Below are 18,550 nucleotides of genomic sequence, written 5' to 3'. Positions count from 1 at the left end.
CTGAGCACCTGCGATGGGTGTGCTTGTGTGTGGTGTCTCTCGGGGACGCATCCCCCGCAGGCTCCTATCCACCCATCTGCTTTGCTTGTGGGTGACTCTTTCTTCATAAGAAGATTCCCAAAATCGATACTGTGCCCTCTGTCAGAGCCAGTGGCATCACTCCCAGGGTGGATTTGGCCAGGAGCTGCGCAGAGCTGGGCGTGCGCTGAACTTCCATTCCCCCAGATCATCCCACCCTGCCGTCTGTCAGAAGGGCCTAAGGTTTAAGCAGTCTTTTTGCAGGGAGGGAGACCAGCCTGGGCCCGACTGCTTCCACGTGCCAGAGCCCAGCGCTGTGGGAGAGTGTTTCCTCACCCTCGTGCAAAGGCGGTTCAGGGTGTTGGGTCCTGGGGCCCCCCGGCAGCAAGGCCTCGCAGTAAGACGCTTGCAGAGCTGTGCTCTGTTTCTTCCCCGGCCACACAGAGAAGACGCAGCGTGAGAAGTGAAGGTGGGCTGCTCGGGCTCCGCACGCCCTCCTCCCTGCCGAGAGGGTTTCCCTGCAGCAGTGCGTTCCCTGGCCTGTACCACCGCCCCCTCCCCAGGCATTTGGATATTTCACCTTCCTGGAGCCTCCAGAGAGACTCAGGCACCTAAAGTGCAGAAAAATCAATAGGCTCCAGGTAATGGTCTCAGCCAAGCTGAGTTCCCCCCACCATCACCACTTTCATTTTGCCTTTTAAAGCCATCGGGCTGGTTTACCCCAGTGCCCGTGTCTGAACAGCTACTAGGAATAAGGGCTTGGGAAAGCTTTATTTGCTGACACCATTTGTTTCAGCGAAAATATAGATGCAGATATATCCCCAGAGAAGTGTCTGCACTGGTATAGTTTCTTTGGTCTGGGTGAACAAACCAGACTACCCCTACTCCAGGTATGTTTGCTAGCTGAGGTATAGCAGCACATTTTTAATATGGCCCAGGCCGCAGTGGCGGCTCCTAATAGGTCTGTGGTTAGGCGTTAGGCAGTCCTAAGTTGCATTATTTTTCCCAGAGATTTTTTTACTAGCCTGCTTATTCTCTGTATATTTGCAGCCTGGTGGAGCCTGCATTTAGTTGGACTCAAAATCTCACAGCCAGTTTTGTCGAGATATTTTGTCAGATGGGGGGGGTGTTCAAATCCAGATGCATCACTCCATCCTCGTTTATAGTGGAATACTCTTGGGCGTCAATAAAAAGGTGTTGCCTTTATCTTAGCTACACTTATATCATATTAGAAAGTAATTCCTCTGTATGTCAGCCCCTTGTTCTCCCGTACCCCTTGGAGGATGACTGGTGCTGTGCTGCTGTCTATAGGTATACAAAAGCTGGCCAGCCCCAAACCACTCAGATCAGTGGGCTTTGATCAAAAGGGTTCTCTTTTTTTTTTCCTGTGTTGTTTCTTTTCCCCCCACAAGATATTTGAACTTTTATTATATTTATGTAATAAAAATTTAATAAATGTGTGTACATTTATAATGGGAATTTGAATCTTTGTGAAAATAGAATTCTTCTACTCCATGTATGAGAGAATCACAGGGTGTCTTGTTATCTCCTGACTCCAGGAGGAAGGAATTTAACTGAGGGATAGCATGTGATATGTAATCAAGCCACAGCTGCAAGTCCTCCGTTCCTCCCAGCCCACCCCAGGTTATAAATGGCAGAGCGGCCAAGAGCCCACTCCTGCAAAAGGGAGGGAGCTTCTCATGGTTTGCTTTTGCGGCTCCCCCTCTTCAGCTCTGTCTGCTCTGTGCCCATAAGGGGATCTGTGGTCTTGGGGATTAGATAATTTTCTTTCACTAACATGCACTCATTTGTTATTTGTTTGCTCACAATGAAATCTGCATTACTTTTTTTTGTTTTGTTTTTCAGACTTTCTCACTAAAGCAGGCACCCAACTTCTGCATGGTTTAAGATTTTTCTTCCTCTATTTTATGAGAACTTGGGGGTTTTTTTAAGATACTTTTTGGCAGCAAACAAATCTTTGTGCTTTGTAGATTGCCTAGGTTAGGGTCCCTTGGCAGTATTACAAGAAAAAAAGATGTTTATAGCTGATGATAATTACTTTTCCTGCAGTAGAAATGCTTAGGAGCCCCACTAAATGTTCATGTCTTAATTGCAGAGGGTTTATTTGAAGGGAAAAGAATCCCACAACTCTTTTCTCTCTCCTTTTCCCTCTCACTTCTTAATACAATTTAAAGAAAGGAAGTTTCTGAAATATGTGAATGCTTCTGTGGCCCATCTTTGGTATAAAATCTCGGGTTTTTTCTTCCTTTGTTCATTTGCTGAAGAAAAAGCTTCAAACTTTAACCTAAGCAAAGCTATTCAATTTTGGCCAAAAAGTAGGTAATTTTCCATTTGCACACTGGAAGTTTGAATAGGGGCAAAGAAAACCTGAACAAACAGTAAGGCCTGCCTGCTTTAGTGCAAGTAATAGAGGGAAATGGGTATAAAAACCTATAGGCTGCTTCTCACCCTTTTGGCTGTTTGGAAATAATACAAGGCGTATATAGGAAAGAGGAAAAGGTTTGCATGACGCTTTTGAGAAGGCTTCCACCTGCCTTTTCTACACCAGCAAAACCACTGCAAACACTAGCACAGCTTCCACACTGTTGTTATTACCCAATGCAAATCGGATGACTTCTGTGGCTAGGATTGGCTGCAGGAAGCACATGCAAATCAGTTGGTTCTTTATAAAAAATTATCATTATCTTTTTTCCCTAACTAGCCTGGAAAGAGTTAAAATTCCCATGCTAAAGGGTAGAAAAGCAGGGGGTGTCCATCTGAATTTGAATAGATATTCTTCCTTCTTTCACTCAGTGTGTACTTTGCCTCTTTTAAGGAGGCGATGAGCAATCCAGTGTAAAGTTGGCTATTCCCACCTTTTCTTTCAGCTGTCCCCGAAGGAGAACGTGGCCCCGGGTGTGGTGGCAGCCATCACTTCAAGGGTAAATGACAAATTTATTGGCATTGACAAGGATGGAGGGAAACATGTGGCAGCTTGATGGCAAAGTACTCTTCTTGCTCCTGGGTTGGGGACAGTGCTTTGGAGCAAGGCAGCTGCTTCGTGGTTTGCATGTGGGAGAGAGCGGGGCAAAGAGCTTGCAAACAGGGGTCAGATGTATTGAGAGAAACAATTGCAAGGGAGTGAGAGGAGAAGGGGGACTTGGCTTCCCTCCCTGAGAGCACCTTGCTCTGTGCCTGCTCTCTGAGGCCGGTCCTCCCTGCCTGCGCTTTGCAGAGCACCAAGTGCTGGCCTGGCTGAGCCCTCCCGAGGGACAAGGAAAGGATGTGGGAGAGTAGGGAAAAGCTGGGAGGGATCCCCTGCCTCTACAGGTGTGGTGGTGCACGGTGTCAAGCTGCGAGCCACACCAGCTGGCTTGGGAAGCCTGCATAAAGCTCGGGGGAGAGACCACCGAGGCTGGGAGGGCTCCCGGTGGTTAAACAGCCCCTCATGCTCTGTGTGGGAGAGGGGCCAGGCGGAAGGTGAGAACACAGCAGCAAATTGGGGGGGGGGAAAGCAACGAGGGGGGATGCAAAGAGCAACAGGAGGGAAAGTGCATCCTCGGAGCTGATGAATATTCTAGTGACTGTATGTTGAGGAATCAGAAATTTGAAAGTCTGATGGTTTATTATAATTACACATTCATTTGTGCTGTTTAGTGGAAGCCACATGTGCCTGTTGCCTGGGACTGTGACCTGTTATTAAAATCAGTTGTGCCTCCTTTTCCAGAGATCAAGATGAGCGGTGATGCGGCAGATTCCACAGATACTCGGCACGAACCCGACCAGGTGGAGCCCGGTAAGGAGGGTCTGGGACCTGGGGGGCAAGCGAGGGAGCCCGAGGAGGGAGGGGAAAGAAAAGAAAAGGGGGCCATGGGTGCTGGAAGTTTCTGTCAGTGCTTTGCTTGACTCCTGTTGCTGCTACGTTGCGCTCTTCCAACCAGCCTGGGAGTTGATCAAGAATGCGCTCTGGGCTAGGATTGCGTTCGTATCTTGATCAGCATGCAAGATCCTTCTGTAACAGCAGTGAATCAGTGTGTGTCTCAGTAATGTCCTCTGTGGTTTTAGCATGGAAATATGCTCATGTTTTGCCAAAGGAATAATGCCATTGAAATAGTCTTGGGCCGCTCAGTTTAGCACAAACAGCTCTTCGTTTTACAAAGGGTTTGTGTCAGAAACGTTTCCTTAGATGAAACTGCCGGGGACTAAGCCTTTTTTGGACACATATATCTAGAAAAATAGGAGGGACTTCAGGATTAATCAAATCCAGCTAGGTAGTTCCAGCAAAAATTTATCACACTTCATCTTGAAGCATGATTGAGTTTCTCATCTCCACTACTCCCACCTGACGGCTGCTCAGGCTCTCGCTGCTCCATAGCTAGAAGCCCCAGTTTTCCTTGAATATGGAAAGCTGAACAACAGGGCGATCCTTTGAAGATGATAGCGCTGGTGTTAGCACTGATTTCTGCCAGAGTACCTACCAACTCCTGCACTGCCACAAGGTGCGATACACACCAGAAAAATCAGTTTGGCATTTTCTGGCATCACTTCTGACTGCCACTGTCTGCAATGGGCTTTGAATGCAAGACCTCAAGGCTGTAATTTCACAAAGGCTTGCGGTCAGATTCCTTTTTAGGCAAATAAACAGCAATAAGAAATATTTGTAGCACCTACTAGGTATAACAAACTAAGATTATTAGAAGCTGTGAGGCTCCTCCATAGACTTAGAAATACGCACCTTTTAAAACTAAAAGTGGTAGAGACAATGTAGAAGAATCATTGTTCTTTAAGTAACGAAGCTTGGGGTGGGGTGAGGTGTGACAACAGATTAAAATTTTACACGGAATGATTTTACTGTTTCTCTTTTACTTTTGTCATTTGAGAGGACTTGGAAGAAAGTGAGATCTTGGTAAAGCCAGAGCACCCTAGGCGTGTTTCAGTAGGACTAAAACTTCCCCTTTATTTACACCATATGTTGAAGACTAGAAATCCTCTGTGCACTTAGCTATTAAGCTGGGTTATTTGACACAGTCTAATGCAGAGATAAAATCTGGTTCTATTCATGTCTGTGAACTCTGATTGACTTTGGTCAGGTCAGCTTCTGCTCAGGGCTTTCAGATGACCCCAAGTTGGTTTTTGAGATAAATGTTTCCAAGCCACGTAGCAACAAACGTGTCCCCAGCTTCCCAAGCTCTTTCAAAAAACCCTGGTAGCTGATACAGGGCCCTAAATTGGGAACCAGAGTCTCCTGAAGCGTTTCGTGCATCTTGGCACACAGAGCTGATGGATAGCATGCTCAAATCAAGATTAGGGAAAGCTGTATTGGTAATAATACAGTGGGTATTTGGTTTTGGTATTGGCTGTTACTAAATGTAGTGGGAGACTCTGGCTGCTGATGTTGTAGTCAATAGCGTTAAATAGGTGAGAATCTGGCACCACAGTTGATTGGCTAAAATATGTTTTTCAGCTTAAGCTTCCCAGACAGCCATTAGTGTTAGCAGTAGCACCTCTTTCTAGTGGTAATTGAGAACAGAAAGCAGAGAAGTGAAGTCAATTTGTTTTAAAATAACAAAAATATTTCCAGCAGCATTAGCTCTGCTCTAGGAGCCTTCAAATCAAGCAGGGAAATCAGAACAAGTAAATCTCCTTCATTTGCAAAAGAGTGACACTTCCCTGCGGACTGATACAAGGAACCTGTTTAAATTATTCTTTTTTTCTAATGCAGTCCCCGTGACTGGTTGTTCTGTTCGAGATCTTCAGAGATCACCACCTCAGAGTTAGGTGTGATGAGAGACACTGCAGTGAGTCAGGAGCTCTAGCGAACAGCCACGGCCCCTCCTGCGGGGTGAGCGGTCCCTTGCCGGACTCCCAGGCAAGAGGGTGGCCGGGGCAGGATGGCACGCTGTTGCTGAGCTGTGTGTGTTATACTTCAGGTGTGTACCCTGGCACATCAGCCAAGCCCACGGAGGGTCTGCCGCCATGCTTTACGTAAAACCTCTACACGTCTTTGTCAGTTTTTGGTTTTGTTTTGTTTTGGTTTTTTTCCCCTTCTTTCCGACCCTTCTGTTTACAAACAACAAAGCTCTTTGTACTGAACTGCCCTGGAAGTTTTTATTTTCCCTTATACACATTGTTAGAGGAATATTTACTGCAACACCTAATAGTTTAGTGTTTTGTTTACTAGCTTCATGTGGGAAAATCTGTTTTCCAATGACTCATTATTAATGGAAGACCCGTTTCCTAATGAATTGGACCAATCCACACAGCTCCCCAGGAATCTTGTTACCCCCAAAGGAGAGGGCAGTTACCAAACTAACAATATTATAGTTTATAAAGAATGGAAATCCTTCTAGGTGCGGATTTACAAAGGCCTTTCATCACCAAAAGATGCAGACTGGCTCCAAGAAGAATTAAAAAAAAAAAAAAAAAAAAAACCACCCCAAAATACTGGAGGGAGTTGGGTGCCAAAATGCTTTTGTAAACCAAGCCCTTGATCTAAAACTGATGCCTAAAGATCTGATGGGAAGTGTCAGTACCAGAAGCATAATCTCATCCTTTCATATCTCAGCCAGTTCTAGGCTTAGAGGGGAAAAAAGGGTAATTTGGAGTATTGTTTTACTTTGAAAGTGTTTAAAATAATCGTGGGGCTTTTTTTTTTTTTTGAGAAAATTGTCAAAATTTTTCATCTTTCACAGGAGGTTAGGAAAGCTAAGCTTTTTTTCTTTCTTTTTCATCCACAGCAATTTCATAGAAAACACTTCAAAGCTTTTAGTAAGAAGTTCTCCAAAACCCCATATTTCTTTGATTCCACCCCCTTCCACATATACTGGTTGCAGTGAGATTTTGCCATTTTACAAAAAGCCATGATTTAAAAAAAAAAAAAAATCTAAGGAACATCACCTACCCTGTCCAATCCTGTGAATCTTAAACCCTCCTTTAACTCTGCCTTTTATATCATGCTATGTGTGTGATGGGGAAAAGGGGATTCGGCACAAGTTCCTCCCGTGAGGGCCGTGGTATGGGCTGCCTTCCCCCACCACCAGGAGCTGTGTAGGTCGGCCTCAGCCCGAGCACCGGGTCATCTCTCCAGTCCGAGGGTCCTCTTCGCCCTTCCCTGTGTGATGCCAGTGTGGTTCAGCACTGGGCGTGCGGTGGCTGTGGCTGGGCTCGCAGGCAGTCCTGCTGACTCCATGGGGGGTAATGACAAGCGTGAGTTTTATGCTTGGCTGTAAGCTCTTTTCATCTTTTTAAACTGATGAAAGCCATGCCAGCAAGTTCTGGGTTGATTTTTTTTATGGGAACTGTGGGGGCTTGGCACTGCCGAGTGTCGCCCCTGGTCTTCAAGCCGAGAGGCAGAGATCTCCCCCTTCTTGTGGTTTATCTAAGCCCTCTGTATCTGATGCAACAAAATGCTGAGGTGGGACTTGCCTCTGTCTGTCTGTTTGTTTGTGTCAGACACTTGTTCCCCGTTTATCTGCTTGATCAAAACAGGTTACACCAAGCAAAGCTACTTCCCTTTGATTTCATCTGTTGAGGCTATGGGGGGGAAGCCAAAGCTTTAACAAAAGGGCGATAGGGAAGCTCTTCAAACACAACCATCGGTAACTGAATAGCTGCAGGCGCTCCGAACATCTTCCCTCCCCACCCTGTAAGACGGGGAACTGGCCGGCCTGCCAGGAGCCCAGGGCGGGGTGCGCGATGGGCACCCCGGCACCGGCACCGGGGAGAGCAGCTGGGGTGTGTCCCTGTGGGTGCAATATAGGACAGCCCCACAGCGTTATCGCTGCCTCGGGAGCAGCTGGTATCGCTCCCTGGGACGGCGGTGGTTGGCTGACCTGGCAGCTTCGCCCAGCTCCATCGGGTCTGGGATCTGGAAGAGCGGCAGCCAGGTAGAGGAGTGTGGTTTCACGGGGAGGGCGCATGGAGCCAGAAAGCTCTTGGCCGCCTTCTGACTCTGGTGGCAATGGCAGCAGGGTTATCTGACCCTCACGGCTTGGGTAACATATCCAGGTGAGCCAGGAAGCAATAAAGCCGATATTTTCCCTCTGAGGGTAAAGAAGACCCTTTCCTCTAAACCCCAGGAAAATTAAAATGGTAAGGAGCTACGATGCCTTTGCTCCAATGGTCTTGCAGTGTCCCTTTTGAGGCGACACTCCTTTGAATGTCACCCTGCTCCCCCTGCATCCTCTGTTTCAGCCAACTTACGGCCGTGACAGGATGTCAGCTTGAGACACCTTCCTCCGCTGCCGCTGCAAGACACCGAAGGTCCCTGGGCAGTGGAGGCAAGAAAGCAAGGGCAGCTCTGAAACTGGACACCAACATTTCCCACCCAAGCAAAAACTCCTCCCAGTACCCCGGCTTTTATATCAATGCGTTTTGCATTAAATCCGTATCAGGACGGATGGAAAACCAGAGACCTTGTCCCAGTCTGCCTCTCTGCCACACACTCCCTGTACAAACTAAACTAAGTCTGTCTGTGTTCCTCAGCTCCAAGGTGAGGGTCCAAATCTCTTCTCCCACCTTTTTGCCAGGGTGTACGCTCTTTGATGCTGGTGCTGGCTCTCCCCAGTGATGGGTACAGCTCTTGGCAGAATGGAGCCCTGATCTCTGCTGGGCTCTGGGAAGGCTGCTGTTTATTGTATTCTAAGCATAGGTGTCTGGGTAGGGTCTCTTTTAAACTTGATGGCTCATGCTGGAGTAGGGCACGGAGGCTCTGACCTCTGTGTCAGCTTCAAACTCAGGCAAAAGGAAATAAGCACAAGCAAGGGATGTCAGACTGAGCAGCGCAGCAGCTTGTGTGAGATGAGTTGGTGGGTGCTCAGGCCGTGCTCCTTGGTGCACAGGGGCGCTCCTTGTTGCGCTCAGCAGGCAAGCTAAGGGATGCACAGTCTGAGCTTTTTTCTTTTGCCTTTTGTTGTTACCTCTTCATATCAGGCTGGAAACAGCTTGCCAGGCCAGAGTCTTTTGAGGAAACTTGGCCTTCCCTGGCCCCATGCTGAGCCTAGTCCTCGGGTACGCCTTTGCTCTCCAAGGCCAGCTCTCCCTCGTGAAACTTTCCTCAAAGCCTCCAGGATTTCTCTTGTCTTTTCCCCCTGCAGCCATTCACAGCCCCAGGATTAGTCCTGCATAAATAACAGCAGCAGCAGTCGGACTGGAAACAGCTGGTTGCTATGGCAATCGGGCCTGCTCAGGATTTGCATAAGGCTGATGATTTTCATAGCACAGCCACATTTAAGGCAAGCAGGAGAAATTTCCATATTCCCAGCTCCGAGTCAGTTGGGGCGTGGGGGAGGCCAGGAGGGGGATATTTGAAATTCAAATGAAGGTGATTAGGGTTTGAGGTTGGGTTATTTTATTTTTTTTCTTAAACATCCCATTATGGAAGAGGATAAAAAAGGATGGGGAGGGGAAAGGGGAACAAAAGGCTGGTTTGACTTGAATTAGAGGGGCAAAGGAAGAGCTGGTCTGATCTGCCTCTTGCCTCTGGTCTAAGAGAAGAGACTTGCCCTCTCCCAGCACCTGCAGGTGAAATGTTTTCCGTGGGAACAACTGCTGCCCTCGGGTTTCTTTCTGGAAACTGCCCCAGTCTCCCACACTCGCTGTCCTGCTTTCTCCCCCTGCTCTCTGCCCCGCATGAAGGGTACATCGCGCTCAGAGCTGCAGTGGGACTAGAAGATGGGTTTTCTTTGAGGCACTGATGTCAAAGGAAAGGTTATAACCCAGGGGTTTCCACCCAAATGAAACATTTGAGACTTCAGTGAAAGCTTCCCCTGGAGTCTGTAACCATCTGTCTGAGTCAGCACAGATTCACTTTTCTTCCTAACAAGCCTTAACTTTCCCAGGGAGATGCTCTGACGCCCTGGTTTGGTCTGTTTGTGTCTTTAGAGCAAACAGTTAACATGAAAACTGCAGCCCTATCTGGCTGCCTTGAAAACTCCCCATCCTGTGCATGCTTTCCCTTGCTCCCTTTAAAAAGTACTTCTTCAGGTAAGCCATGGGAACAGTGAGCATCGCAGCAGGGCATGTAAGGATCCAGGGAACTGACAGGTGTCTGCTCAGCTTCAGTTTCTGCTCCCCAGGGCCACTGGACACAGCTGGAGGGAATCAGGGGTAGCCACTAAAAAGGAGAGAAGGTGATTTAAGTGAACTTCTACCACCCAGGACTTTTCCTGCTAGTTCTGGAGAAGTTGCCGGTCTGACTGCTGGGAACAATAGTGTGAGGTCTATGACTTGATATTTGCTTGAGTCTCCAAAGTGAACTGAAATCCTGAGGAGTGTATTTGATGCTGAATATCTTTTTTGCTTAATAGAACCACATCCTTCTCAGTGCAGGTGAGCATTTTGCTTTGTTTGCAGTATATGGGTCAAGTATTGTTTATAGTTATAGTTAGTAATTGTTGCCACTCTTTTCCTTACCTGTTCTTGGGTAATCTTTTAATTTGACATGTTGTTGAGGTGAGAGATTTGATTCTTGTATCAGCTAATGTGAACAAGTAAATTTCTCAGCTTCTAGAAAATGTACATTGAAAGGCGCTCTGCATCTGGCCTGCTTTGTCAATCTCTCATGGCATTGTGCGTTATCAACTGGAGTGCTAAAATCTTCAGGATAGGTGAGACTAATCTTAATTTCAGATATTCAATACTTTGAGGCTGAAGTCTGACCTACTCACCCCAGGTTCCTTGTACAGTCAATGATGAAAATAGGTATCTCCAGAAGGTGACTCATCTCTCTGCCGCCTATCTTGGGGTGAGATGAATTGCCCTCTGGAAGTGCCTGCTTCCTCTCCCTGGCTGTAAAGGGAGCCTAGAGCAATTGGCTCAGAATTAGACACCTAAAAGTTCGACATCTAAGCCCAGGCAGATGAATCCCCTGCCTGGTGTCTGCCTGGCACTGTTCCTCCATCGCCATTCAGCTGTTCTGAATTTCCCTCCCAAATGCGCGCGGCAGAAAACCAATTCCCTGTGGGAATTCCCCAACACCTGTTAAAGATTGAAATCACCTTCTAATTCCCTGTCCCTTCTGTGCAGCTGAGATCAAACTGTGAGGTGAATTAAGCGTGTAGCTGGGTGGGAAGGGGGATAAGGTTAGCCTTGGGGTTTCAGCCCTGCTTTCGTCGTTGGGTGAAAAGCCACGGATGGCTGTCACTCCCCATACGTGACATCTCCATGTTGCTGCGTGTGTTTGCCTCGCGAAGATGAAGGCGCGCTGCAATCTTAATTTTACTTTTCTCCCATTGTGGCACTTTTATACTCAAGTGCCAGACTGGCTCGGTGGCTTCCAGTGGGAATCCTGTCAGTTCTGATAGAGCGCTTGTCTTTGGTTTTCAGAGCAAACTGCACGTTCCGGGCGGGGGGGGGGGAAGAGCAGCGGGTGGGGGGAAGTCGTCCGGAACTGTTCTGCTGCTCCCATCCCCAGAGAAACCTCCCCAGGCAAACTCGCACCAGATCTGATGCCAGTACTATGCAAAACAGCTGCCAGGTGAACCAAGGAGAGCAGCACAGACCTTGTCTGCTGTGCTGCAAGGAGCCAGCGGAGCTTATCGCTGCCTTTTTCCCCCCTGTCCAGAACACCCAATAAAGAGGGGAATGAAGGCTTTCTTGATGGGGAATTGTAGTGCAAGGGGCTCAAGGCAATCTTTCTCCATTTAAATCCCAGGGCTTCCCCAGTTTGATGCAATTTAAGGAGGGGAGGACTGCGTCTAGCAGACGCTGGAGACTTTGGATCCCATTGTGTCTGGCTGGTGTAGCAAGAGGCAAGTTGTTGGCTGGTGTGAAGCTCCATTAAAATTAGTGGAGTTCTGGCAGTTTACAGCAGCTGAGAATCTGCTACACTTTTCTTTCTTTTTATCTCCTGGAGCTAGAAAAGATTATATCTTAAGTGCAGATCCTTGTTGTTTGAACAGCCCGCTCCTTTAAGGAGAGAAATGACTACTTCAGTGTGAGTCCTGATGTTGATAGAAGCTAGGAGGAAACAGAGTCAATTTTTTAAATATTTGTAGGAAAGTTACAGATTTAACTGAAGGAGCAGAGTTGTTATCCCTATCACACCCAAACCTTGGCTTGCAGATGGAATCATTTTAATTTTACTTGGGCACAAGCTTTTACTGAAATAGAAAAAGATGAGATTTGTTTGCAAATAAATCTGTGCACAAACACTCACTGGCCCTGCTGAAAAGTTGAAGAGATTTGTGTATCCGGCTTCCATTTACATAACCACTGGGAGTAGAAATCACCTCGCCCAGTTTTAAATATCTCGCTATTGGACATCTAAGTCTGAACTAGTTGCCCCTGGGTCCCTTTGTAGTCAATAAAGAGAAATAGTCATCTCCAGAGGGCCATTCATCTGAAGTTAAGATAGGCGTCTAAGATAGGTCAGATGAATGGCCTCTGGAGGTGCCTATTTCTCCTCACTGTCTACCAAGACAGCCTGGGGCAGTTATCTCAGACTTAGACGCCCAAGCTACGACCGAGTTAATGTCAATCTCCATGCATATTTGCAGCACGCTCCACTGTCACAAAATACCTGGCTGAGGTGCTCCCAAACACCCCTGTTGATCTGCAGAGGGATGTGCGAGAGAAGGGAGGGTAGGACTTGGAGGAGGCTGTGTCTTGTAGGAGAGGAAGGGAAAAAGAAAGGTAGAAGGCTGTCAGCTGCATGTGCTTGTGCAGGGAGGAAAAAGTAAGAGATGGGAAGCTTTGAAGAGGAGGAAAGAACATGCTGGAGCACTTGGGCCTGGTGTTAACCACGTGGAGTGAAACTCCATTCCAGCCGTGCATCTCAAGTTCCAAGTTTTGGGGTGTATGATAGTGACTCAGAACCCTCATCACTGGGACCTAGGGATTTCCCTCAAGGTCTTTGAATCTTGCCTCATCAACATGCTGCATTTGAACGTGAGTGAAACTCTTGTATCCAAGAAACCAGAAGATTACCTTTTCCTTCCTGTTCTATTTTAGCAACTGGGAATTTTATTTCCTGCTTCTCTCCTCCTTGCCTTTCTTCCCTTTAGCTACTGCCATTAGATTGCATCAACCCCCCGTGGGTTTCAAAGGTAGAAACTGCAGGCCTTGAAGATCCTCACACAGTCCTGCTCAGGTGTGTGGATACTGATTGCGATCATCTATTAACACTATCAGCATTCCCATCGTTATATGTGCAGTTGTTGGCTCTTGGGGCGTAGAGCTGGAACGCAATGAATGAACAAATTCCTTGGGCGGGAGCAGCTGGAGAGAGGTGGTCAGGGAGCAGATGGTTACAGCAAGAGGCACGGGCGCACTGAAGCACGTGGCAAGTTGGAGGTTGTAGCAGAGTAGGGAATTACATGGAAGAAGATAAAGACCTGAGACTGGGAAGAGAAAAAGCTTTGAGCAGCAGGTTGGGTGGAAGGCTCTGGCACAGCAGAAAAGCAGACAGGCTGGGGGAGAAGGCACAGCCTGGATCTGGGTTGAGCTGCAGACCGTGAGAAGATAGAGGAGATTTCAGAGTGGGGGGCAACAGCTTGTTCTGCTGTGAAATAGTGCTCTGGTATTGTTTGATAGCGAAGACCTACAGCTCAGCCTAACAGGAGAGACGAAGGCAGCTCAGTTTCCACAGTCAGTGCTGTTAACGTGTTGCGGATTAATCTCCAGAGCTGTTTCTAGATAGCAGAGAACAGGGTGCCATGACATTATTATCATTGACTCTAAAATATTTTGCCATCTATGAATAATTGTACTGAGCACACTCCCCCTGAGAACCTCAAAGAACCGTGCTGACTCACCTGGGAATATAATGTGTATGGTGTAAGCTGAAAAACTGAACGCTAGATTAGGGTAGAGGCTCGTTCAGTTGAAGAAAGCAAGTCAATGGGAGAGTTGGACTTGCACTCCTGCCTGCACAGTCTCTCTTAACAGCTTTCCAGCTTTTTGCAAGAGAGACATCAACTACTGAAAAACATGATGTGTTGAAGCTTGATCAGATCACAGGGCACAGGGCTATACTTTATGGAGAACGTTATACTGGAAAAAACAGGGGAGGAGGAGGAGGCCCTGAGGGCTTGTGCCGGTGGGATGTGAACAATTTAAGACTGTTTATCACAAACTCAGTTGGACTGGAAGAGAATGACTTAGGGGATGGATTGCAAAGGGAAGGGGTTTCTTGGGGTTGCCTTTGCAACTAAAGAAGCTTCGTGGAATCCCTTAAAGCATTCATATCTGTGGAGCGTACAACTTTTCCTCTGTGATGTTCTTGATGAATTTGGCAGGTGTGATAGGAGGGGGGGAGGTGTTTATCATCAAAGGGGGAATGAGTGAGGGCCTGTGCGGTACCTTCAGGCTGAAACCTGTCTGATTTTCCCCCTGTGCCTGCCAATCTCTTTTGGAATCAAGGAGACGCCTCTTGAGCACAACCCCACGGCACCCTCTGTTCCTTTAGATATCCCGTAATTACTCAGTGCCACACGGGTTCCTGAAGATCCCTGGTTAACAGCCTTGGCCACCTGTTTGCTAGCCTCTCCCACAGTTAGTTCTTGCTTTATGTACAGTGCCTTGGTCCTGAATTTCCCTGGAGATTTGTAACGTCCGCCAGCTAACCTGTGCTGGAATCTCCCTTGCAGCTTTACCCACCCTTGCCGCTTGGCCAGGTATCTCCCCGGCAGAAGCACTTCTGCTATACTCCTGCAAAGGCTGATACCGCCAATCGTTGTAAAAGCTGCCTTCGTACTTCGATTGCTGCATTCTCATTGACTCCACCTTCCTCCTCCTCTCCTTGCTCTTACAGTAAACCGAGCTAGGCTACCAGCATGTCTTCAGTTACAAGTGTTCTAAGTTCTGGAAAGTTTACATCAATGCTGACTGTCATTAATACTGAGATATTTTTCTGTTTGTTTCTTTGTAGGAAATGAACAGAATGGGCTGGACTTTAACAGGCAGGTAAGACACTCCCTGGGTTACCAGGTATTCTCCTGCTTTTGTGAATTACTGTTTTTTAATTGCTCATCTTGCTGAGTCCCAGGCAGCTACTGCTAAGAGATAAAAACTGTTAGGTCAGAAGCTACCATTAAACAGACCACATAAGTTCTTCCCAATTCCCCTTGTGGGATAGAATGACAGATTAAACTTCTGGTTTCCAGGCCTTCCTATTTCATAGAAGTTCAGCTAATCACAGAGTTTCTTCAAATCACCGTGTTCTCTTGAGGCTTTTTCTGGCTTTTAAATTTTTTTCCATTGTCATTTAGAAACAAAAGGGACCTCAGTTACACTGGCAAATGTGCAAACCCTCCCTCAAAGCTTTATGCATTTCCACTGCTTGTGACACTGGCGCTGAAAGCACGCTGGTATGCAAGTCTAAGAGCACGGGGCTGACTCACAGGAGTATCAGCAAGTACTGAAGATGAGGCGGTTTGAGGTCTTGGAGTGCGTAGGTCAAGACCAGGCCTGCCTACAACAGCAGATACCTCTTTGCAAGACAGTGGGGAAAGGGACAGCAGATAAAAGCAAGTGCTTCTTGCAGGGCAAGTGAGCCCTAAGTGCGAATGAACACGTGAGGGACCGTTGTCTTTGAGTTTGTTGTTATCCTTCTGCTTCATACAGCTAAAAGCAACCCCTGTCTCACTGAGTGCCTGGAGATTTTCATATGTGGCTCTAAGAAATCCCTAAATCTCACATCAGAATTGCAAGGGCAGGAAGGTGACAGCCTTCCAGAGCGTATAGATCTTGAATCTGTGCAGACACATGAGAAAATGCTCTCCAAGTCCAGAGCTAAGGACTCTTGTGACCATCAGTGGAGCTGGACTCAGACCTTGTAAAGAAAAAGAGGAGGTCTAGAGAGATAAGCCACTGATCTGCTGCAGGACTCCAGGGGCTGGCCGGGGAGCTGGAGCAAGGAAAGCAAAAGGGGCTGTAACTGCACGGGCAGTCACTAGCGTTTGAAGCAGCTCTTGGCACTCTTAACAGTACAGAAACCTACCGGCTTCCAACCGTGCATTACCCGAGTTCAAGGGTTGTGATTCTTCGCAAAGGCTTCCTGCTAGCAGCAGGTGGGCAGCTGAAGCTTCTCGCCGGGACTTTTCTGTCCTTCAAGCTTGCCTTGGTGGCTTTTGTCTGACAGATGTCAGCAAGCTGCTGTTTGTTTGTTTGGTTTGGCTGCTCTGGTTTTGGGTGGGTCGTAACTTCCTATCAAAGGTGTCTTAACACGTTCAGCCATCTTCCAGGTTTTTGGAATACCCAGCTGAAAACAAAAAGTCTTGTGTCTCCAGCTCTGTGGCTTGCAGAGCCCAAAGCACAGGCTTTCTACGCGCCAAGAGAAGAATCCAATCTGCTTATAACTAGTGATAAAAGAAAATTCCCTCAAGATAGAAATAAGCTATGAAAGTACAAGATCGTTACACGTTGCAAACTTTTCCTATGGCAACACCACAAAGATGTTAGAACTGGAAGCTGTGCTGAGGTTAATCAAGGAAACGTTATTGACTGTGGTGAAGCAGTACTGATTTACACCCACTGATTATTTGACCCATTATCTTTAAGGTCCTAGTCCTCTGCGCATCACTGAATGACTGGATGCTGGTAAAGTTGTGGGTGCAGACCACCTTGCAGTCAGTAGGATTTGGGCCAGGGTCTGCTTGATAGAAATGTCCTCCTTCCAGAAAGAGATTGTGGGTTTATGACAGTCTTTTGTAGCATTCACTTCCCACTTTTGTTTTTCTCCTTCTACCAAAGGGGTGCTGCAAAATCCCTTACATTTGCGCCAGCACATCTGTGTAACTGATAGCAAACCTGACTGGGGACTTATCAATGTTTAAAAAGCAAAAGGCTGTGAACGAGCTCATTTTAATATATATATATTTTTAAATCTGGTCCGATTCCACAGAACATTGGTAGTGTTTGCAGAAGGGGTTCTGCAGTGATGTCAGTTACAGGGTTGTAACAGTCCATGCGAGTGGACACAGGCGTGTGCAAATGGCTCTTTGTCTCCCTCTCTTGGCCCTCTCAAGACCACAAGTAGACTTGAGCCATTATTGCTATTATTATTTTTATTTTAAATGAGCATGGACCCAAATGCATATGGGTTATACACTCACGTTTCAGGTTGACCTCGCCTATTGGTGAATTCATCTTTAATTCAGCAAATAGATTTCAAATGATGAGAAAGAGGAAGAAGGGAGATATGGAAATATCAAAGTGTTTTCATGTAAAATCAGGTGCTGAGCTCTTTCATTAGGTGTGGAGGTTGGTGGGTTTTTTAATTTTGGTTTGGGGTTTGAGGTTAGTTTTGGGTGGCTTTTTTTTTTTTTTGTTACCTTGCAATTCAAGTTTTCAAACTGAAGCCAGAGAAGTACTGTTTGAAACCCAACTCCAAACTGAATGCAAGAGCTGCTGAGCTCTCTTTGCCTTTATTTGGAATGCTGGGCGCTAATCACTTTGAAGATCATAAATCTCACATCATTTAAGCCTCTCCCCCAGTCTTTGTAGATGGCCTACATTTCAGGTCTGTTTCCCTCCCATGTTATGCTCCAGGCGGGAAGAGAAGGGTGGAGTGACCTGGTTAGACCCCTTACTTGCCTACCAATTCCCTGCTGCGGCTGCTCTCACCCTGAAAATAGGGAGGAGGGAAACTCTTGTGGAGTTTGAGGTTTTCTCGCAGTTTGTGGGTCAGCCCTGCGCTTTATGAGAAAGCTGCCTTCTGATCCCTCAACCTATTTGGCAAACATTTCTTCCCCCCTCCTCTCTTCAAACTCTCCTCCCACCTGGATGCAACAGTAATTTGTATGTGAATGAGAGGGAAAAGGGTGTGTATGGAAAAAGAAGCATCTTTCGCCTTGCCTATCTGGTTTGGCTTTTTATTTAGTGAGTCTAATGCTGGTTGTTTCCTGTTTATATCAAGGGAAATGCAAAGAGACAGTAATAAACTTTCACCTTCAGTGCTGGCAACCTGGATAGGGACATCTGCTTCTTGATGGTTTGGGATCGTGTCCAGAGCGTGTCAGGGACAGAACTGGGTAACTTGGCAAACACAGCTTCAGAGTCCTGCCGTGAAAGGGCATCGAGTGAGACCAGCAAAAGATCTGACTGAAAGTGCTGAAATCGGAACTTTTCCTCACTGTAATGCGGTGACCCTCACCAGGTGATCCTGCTGCTGTCTTACCAGGTCTTGTCTGGTTTATTTCCCCGTTGGTATACGCAGTGTCCGGTCTTTAAGGAAATGCTGCATTGGTTGTTTTTGTAGATGGCTCTGAAGAGAGCTGTTCTGGGGAGCCAGGTAATTCACCCTTTGTCTGGATTTAATCTCTGAGATAATATTTCCTTCTGGAATACACACGCAGAGCTAGGGCTGATGGTTTTGGGGGACGACAGGGCTTGTGTGTGGGGTGTGAGTGTTGTAGCCTAGCACATAGTGCTGTGCGTGGATCCACAGCTGGAGGAGGAAAATACATAGATGCTGCTGAAACACTGATTTATTCTCCATCAGGAAAGCGATGTGTAGGATTGTGTCATCTGTTGGTCCTTGCAGCAATGCAGTCTCTGAGTGCCAGGGAGGAATAAAGGCTCGGATCTCCTC

At 47.0% G+C, this 18,550-nt stretch overlaps 1 protein-coding gene across 1 annotated transcript in view; it reads left to right on the top strand.

Annotated features, from left to right (window-relative positions):
* POU2F3 (POU class 2 homeobox 3) overlaps positions 1 to 18,550 on the top strand; it is a gene marked incomplete at both ends in the record, with an annotated part of 41,947 nt that overhangs the window by 1,659 nt on the left and 21,738 nt on the right. Inside the window, 3 exons of the mRNA XM_082493837.1 lie at positions 2,907 to 2,960; positions 3,746 to 3,814; positions 14,888 to 14,922. Of these exons, the coding sequence (XP_082349963.1) occupies positions 2,907 to 2,960; positions 3,746 to 3,814; positions 14,888 to 14,922 (158 nt within the window). The remainder of the gene's footprint in view (positions 1 to 2,906; positions 2,961 to 3,745; positions 3,815 to 14,887; positions 14,923 to 18,550) is intronic.

Source organism: Vanellus vanellus (genome assembly GCF_965231255.1).
Source record: "Vanellus vanellus genome assembly, chromosome: 21".
NCBI lineage: Eukaryota > Metazoa > Chordata > Aves > Charadriiformes > Charadriidae > Vanellus > Vanellus vanellus.
The sequence above is the reverse complement of the archived record's forward strand: the minus strand, read 5'-3'. Positions and strand labels throughout refer to the sequence as shown.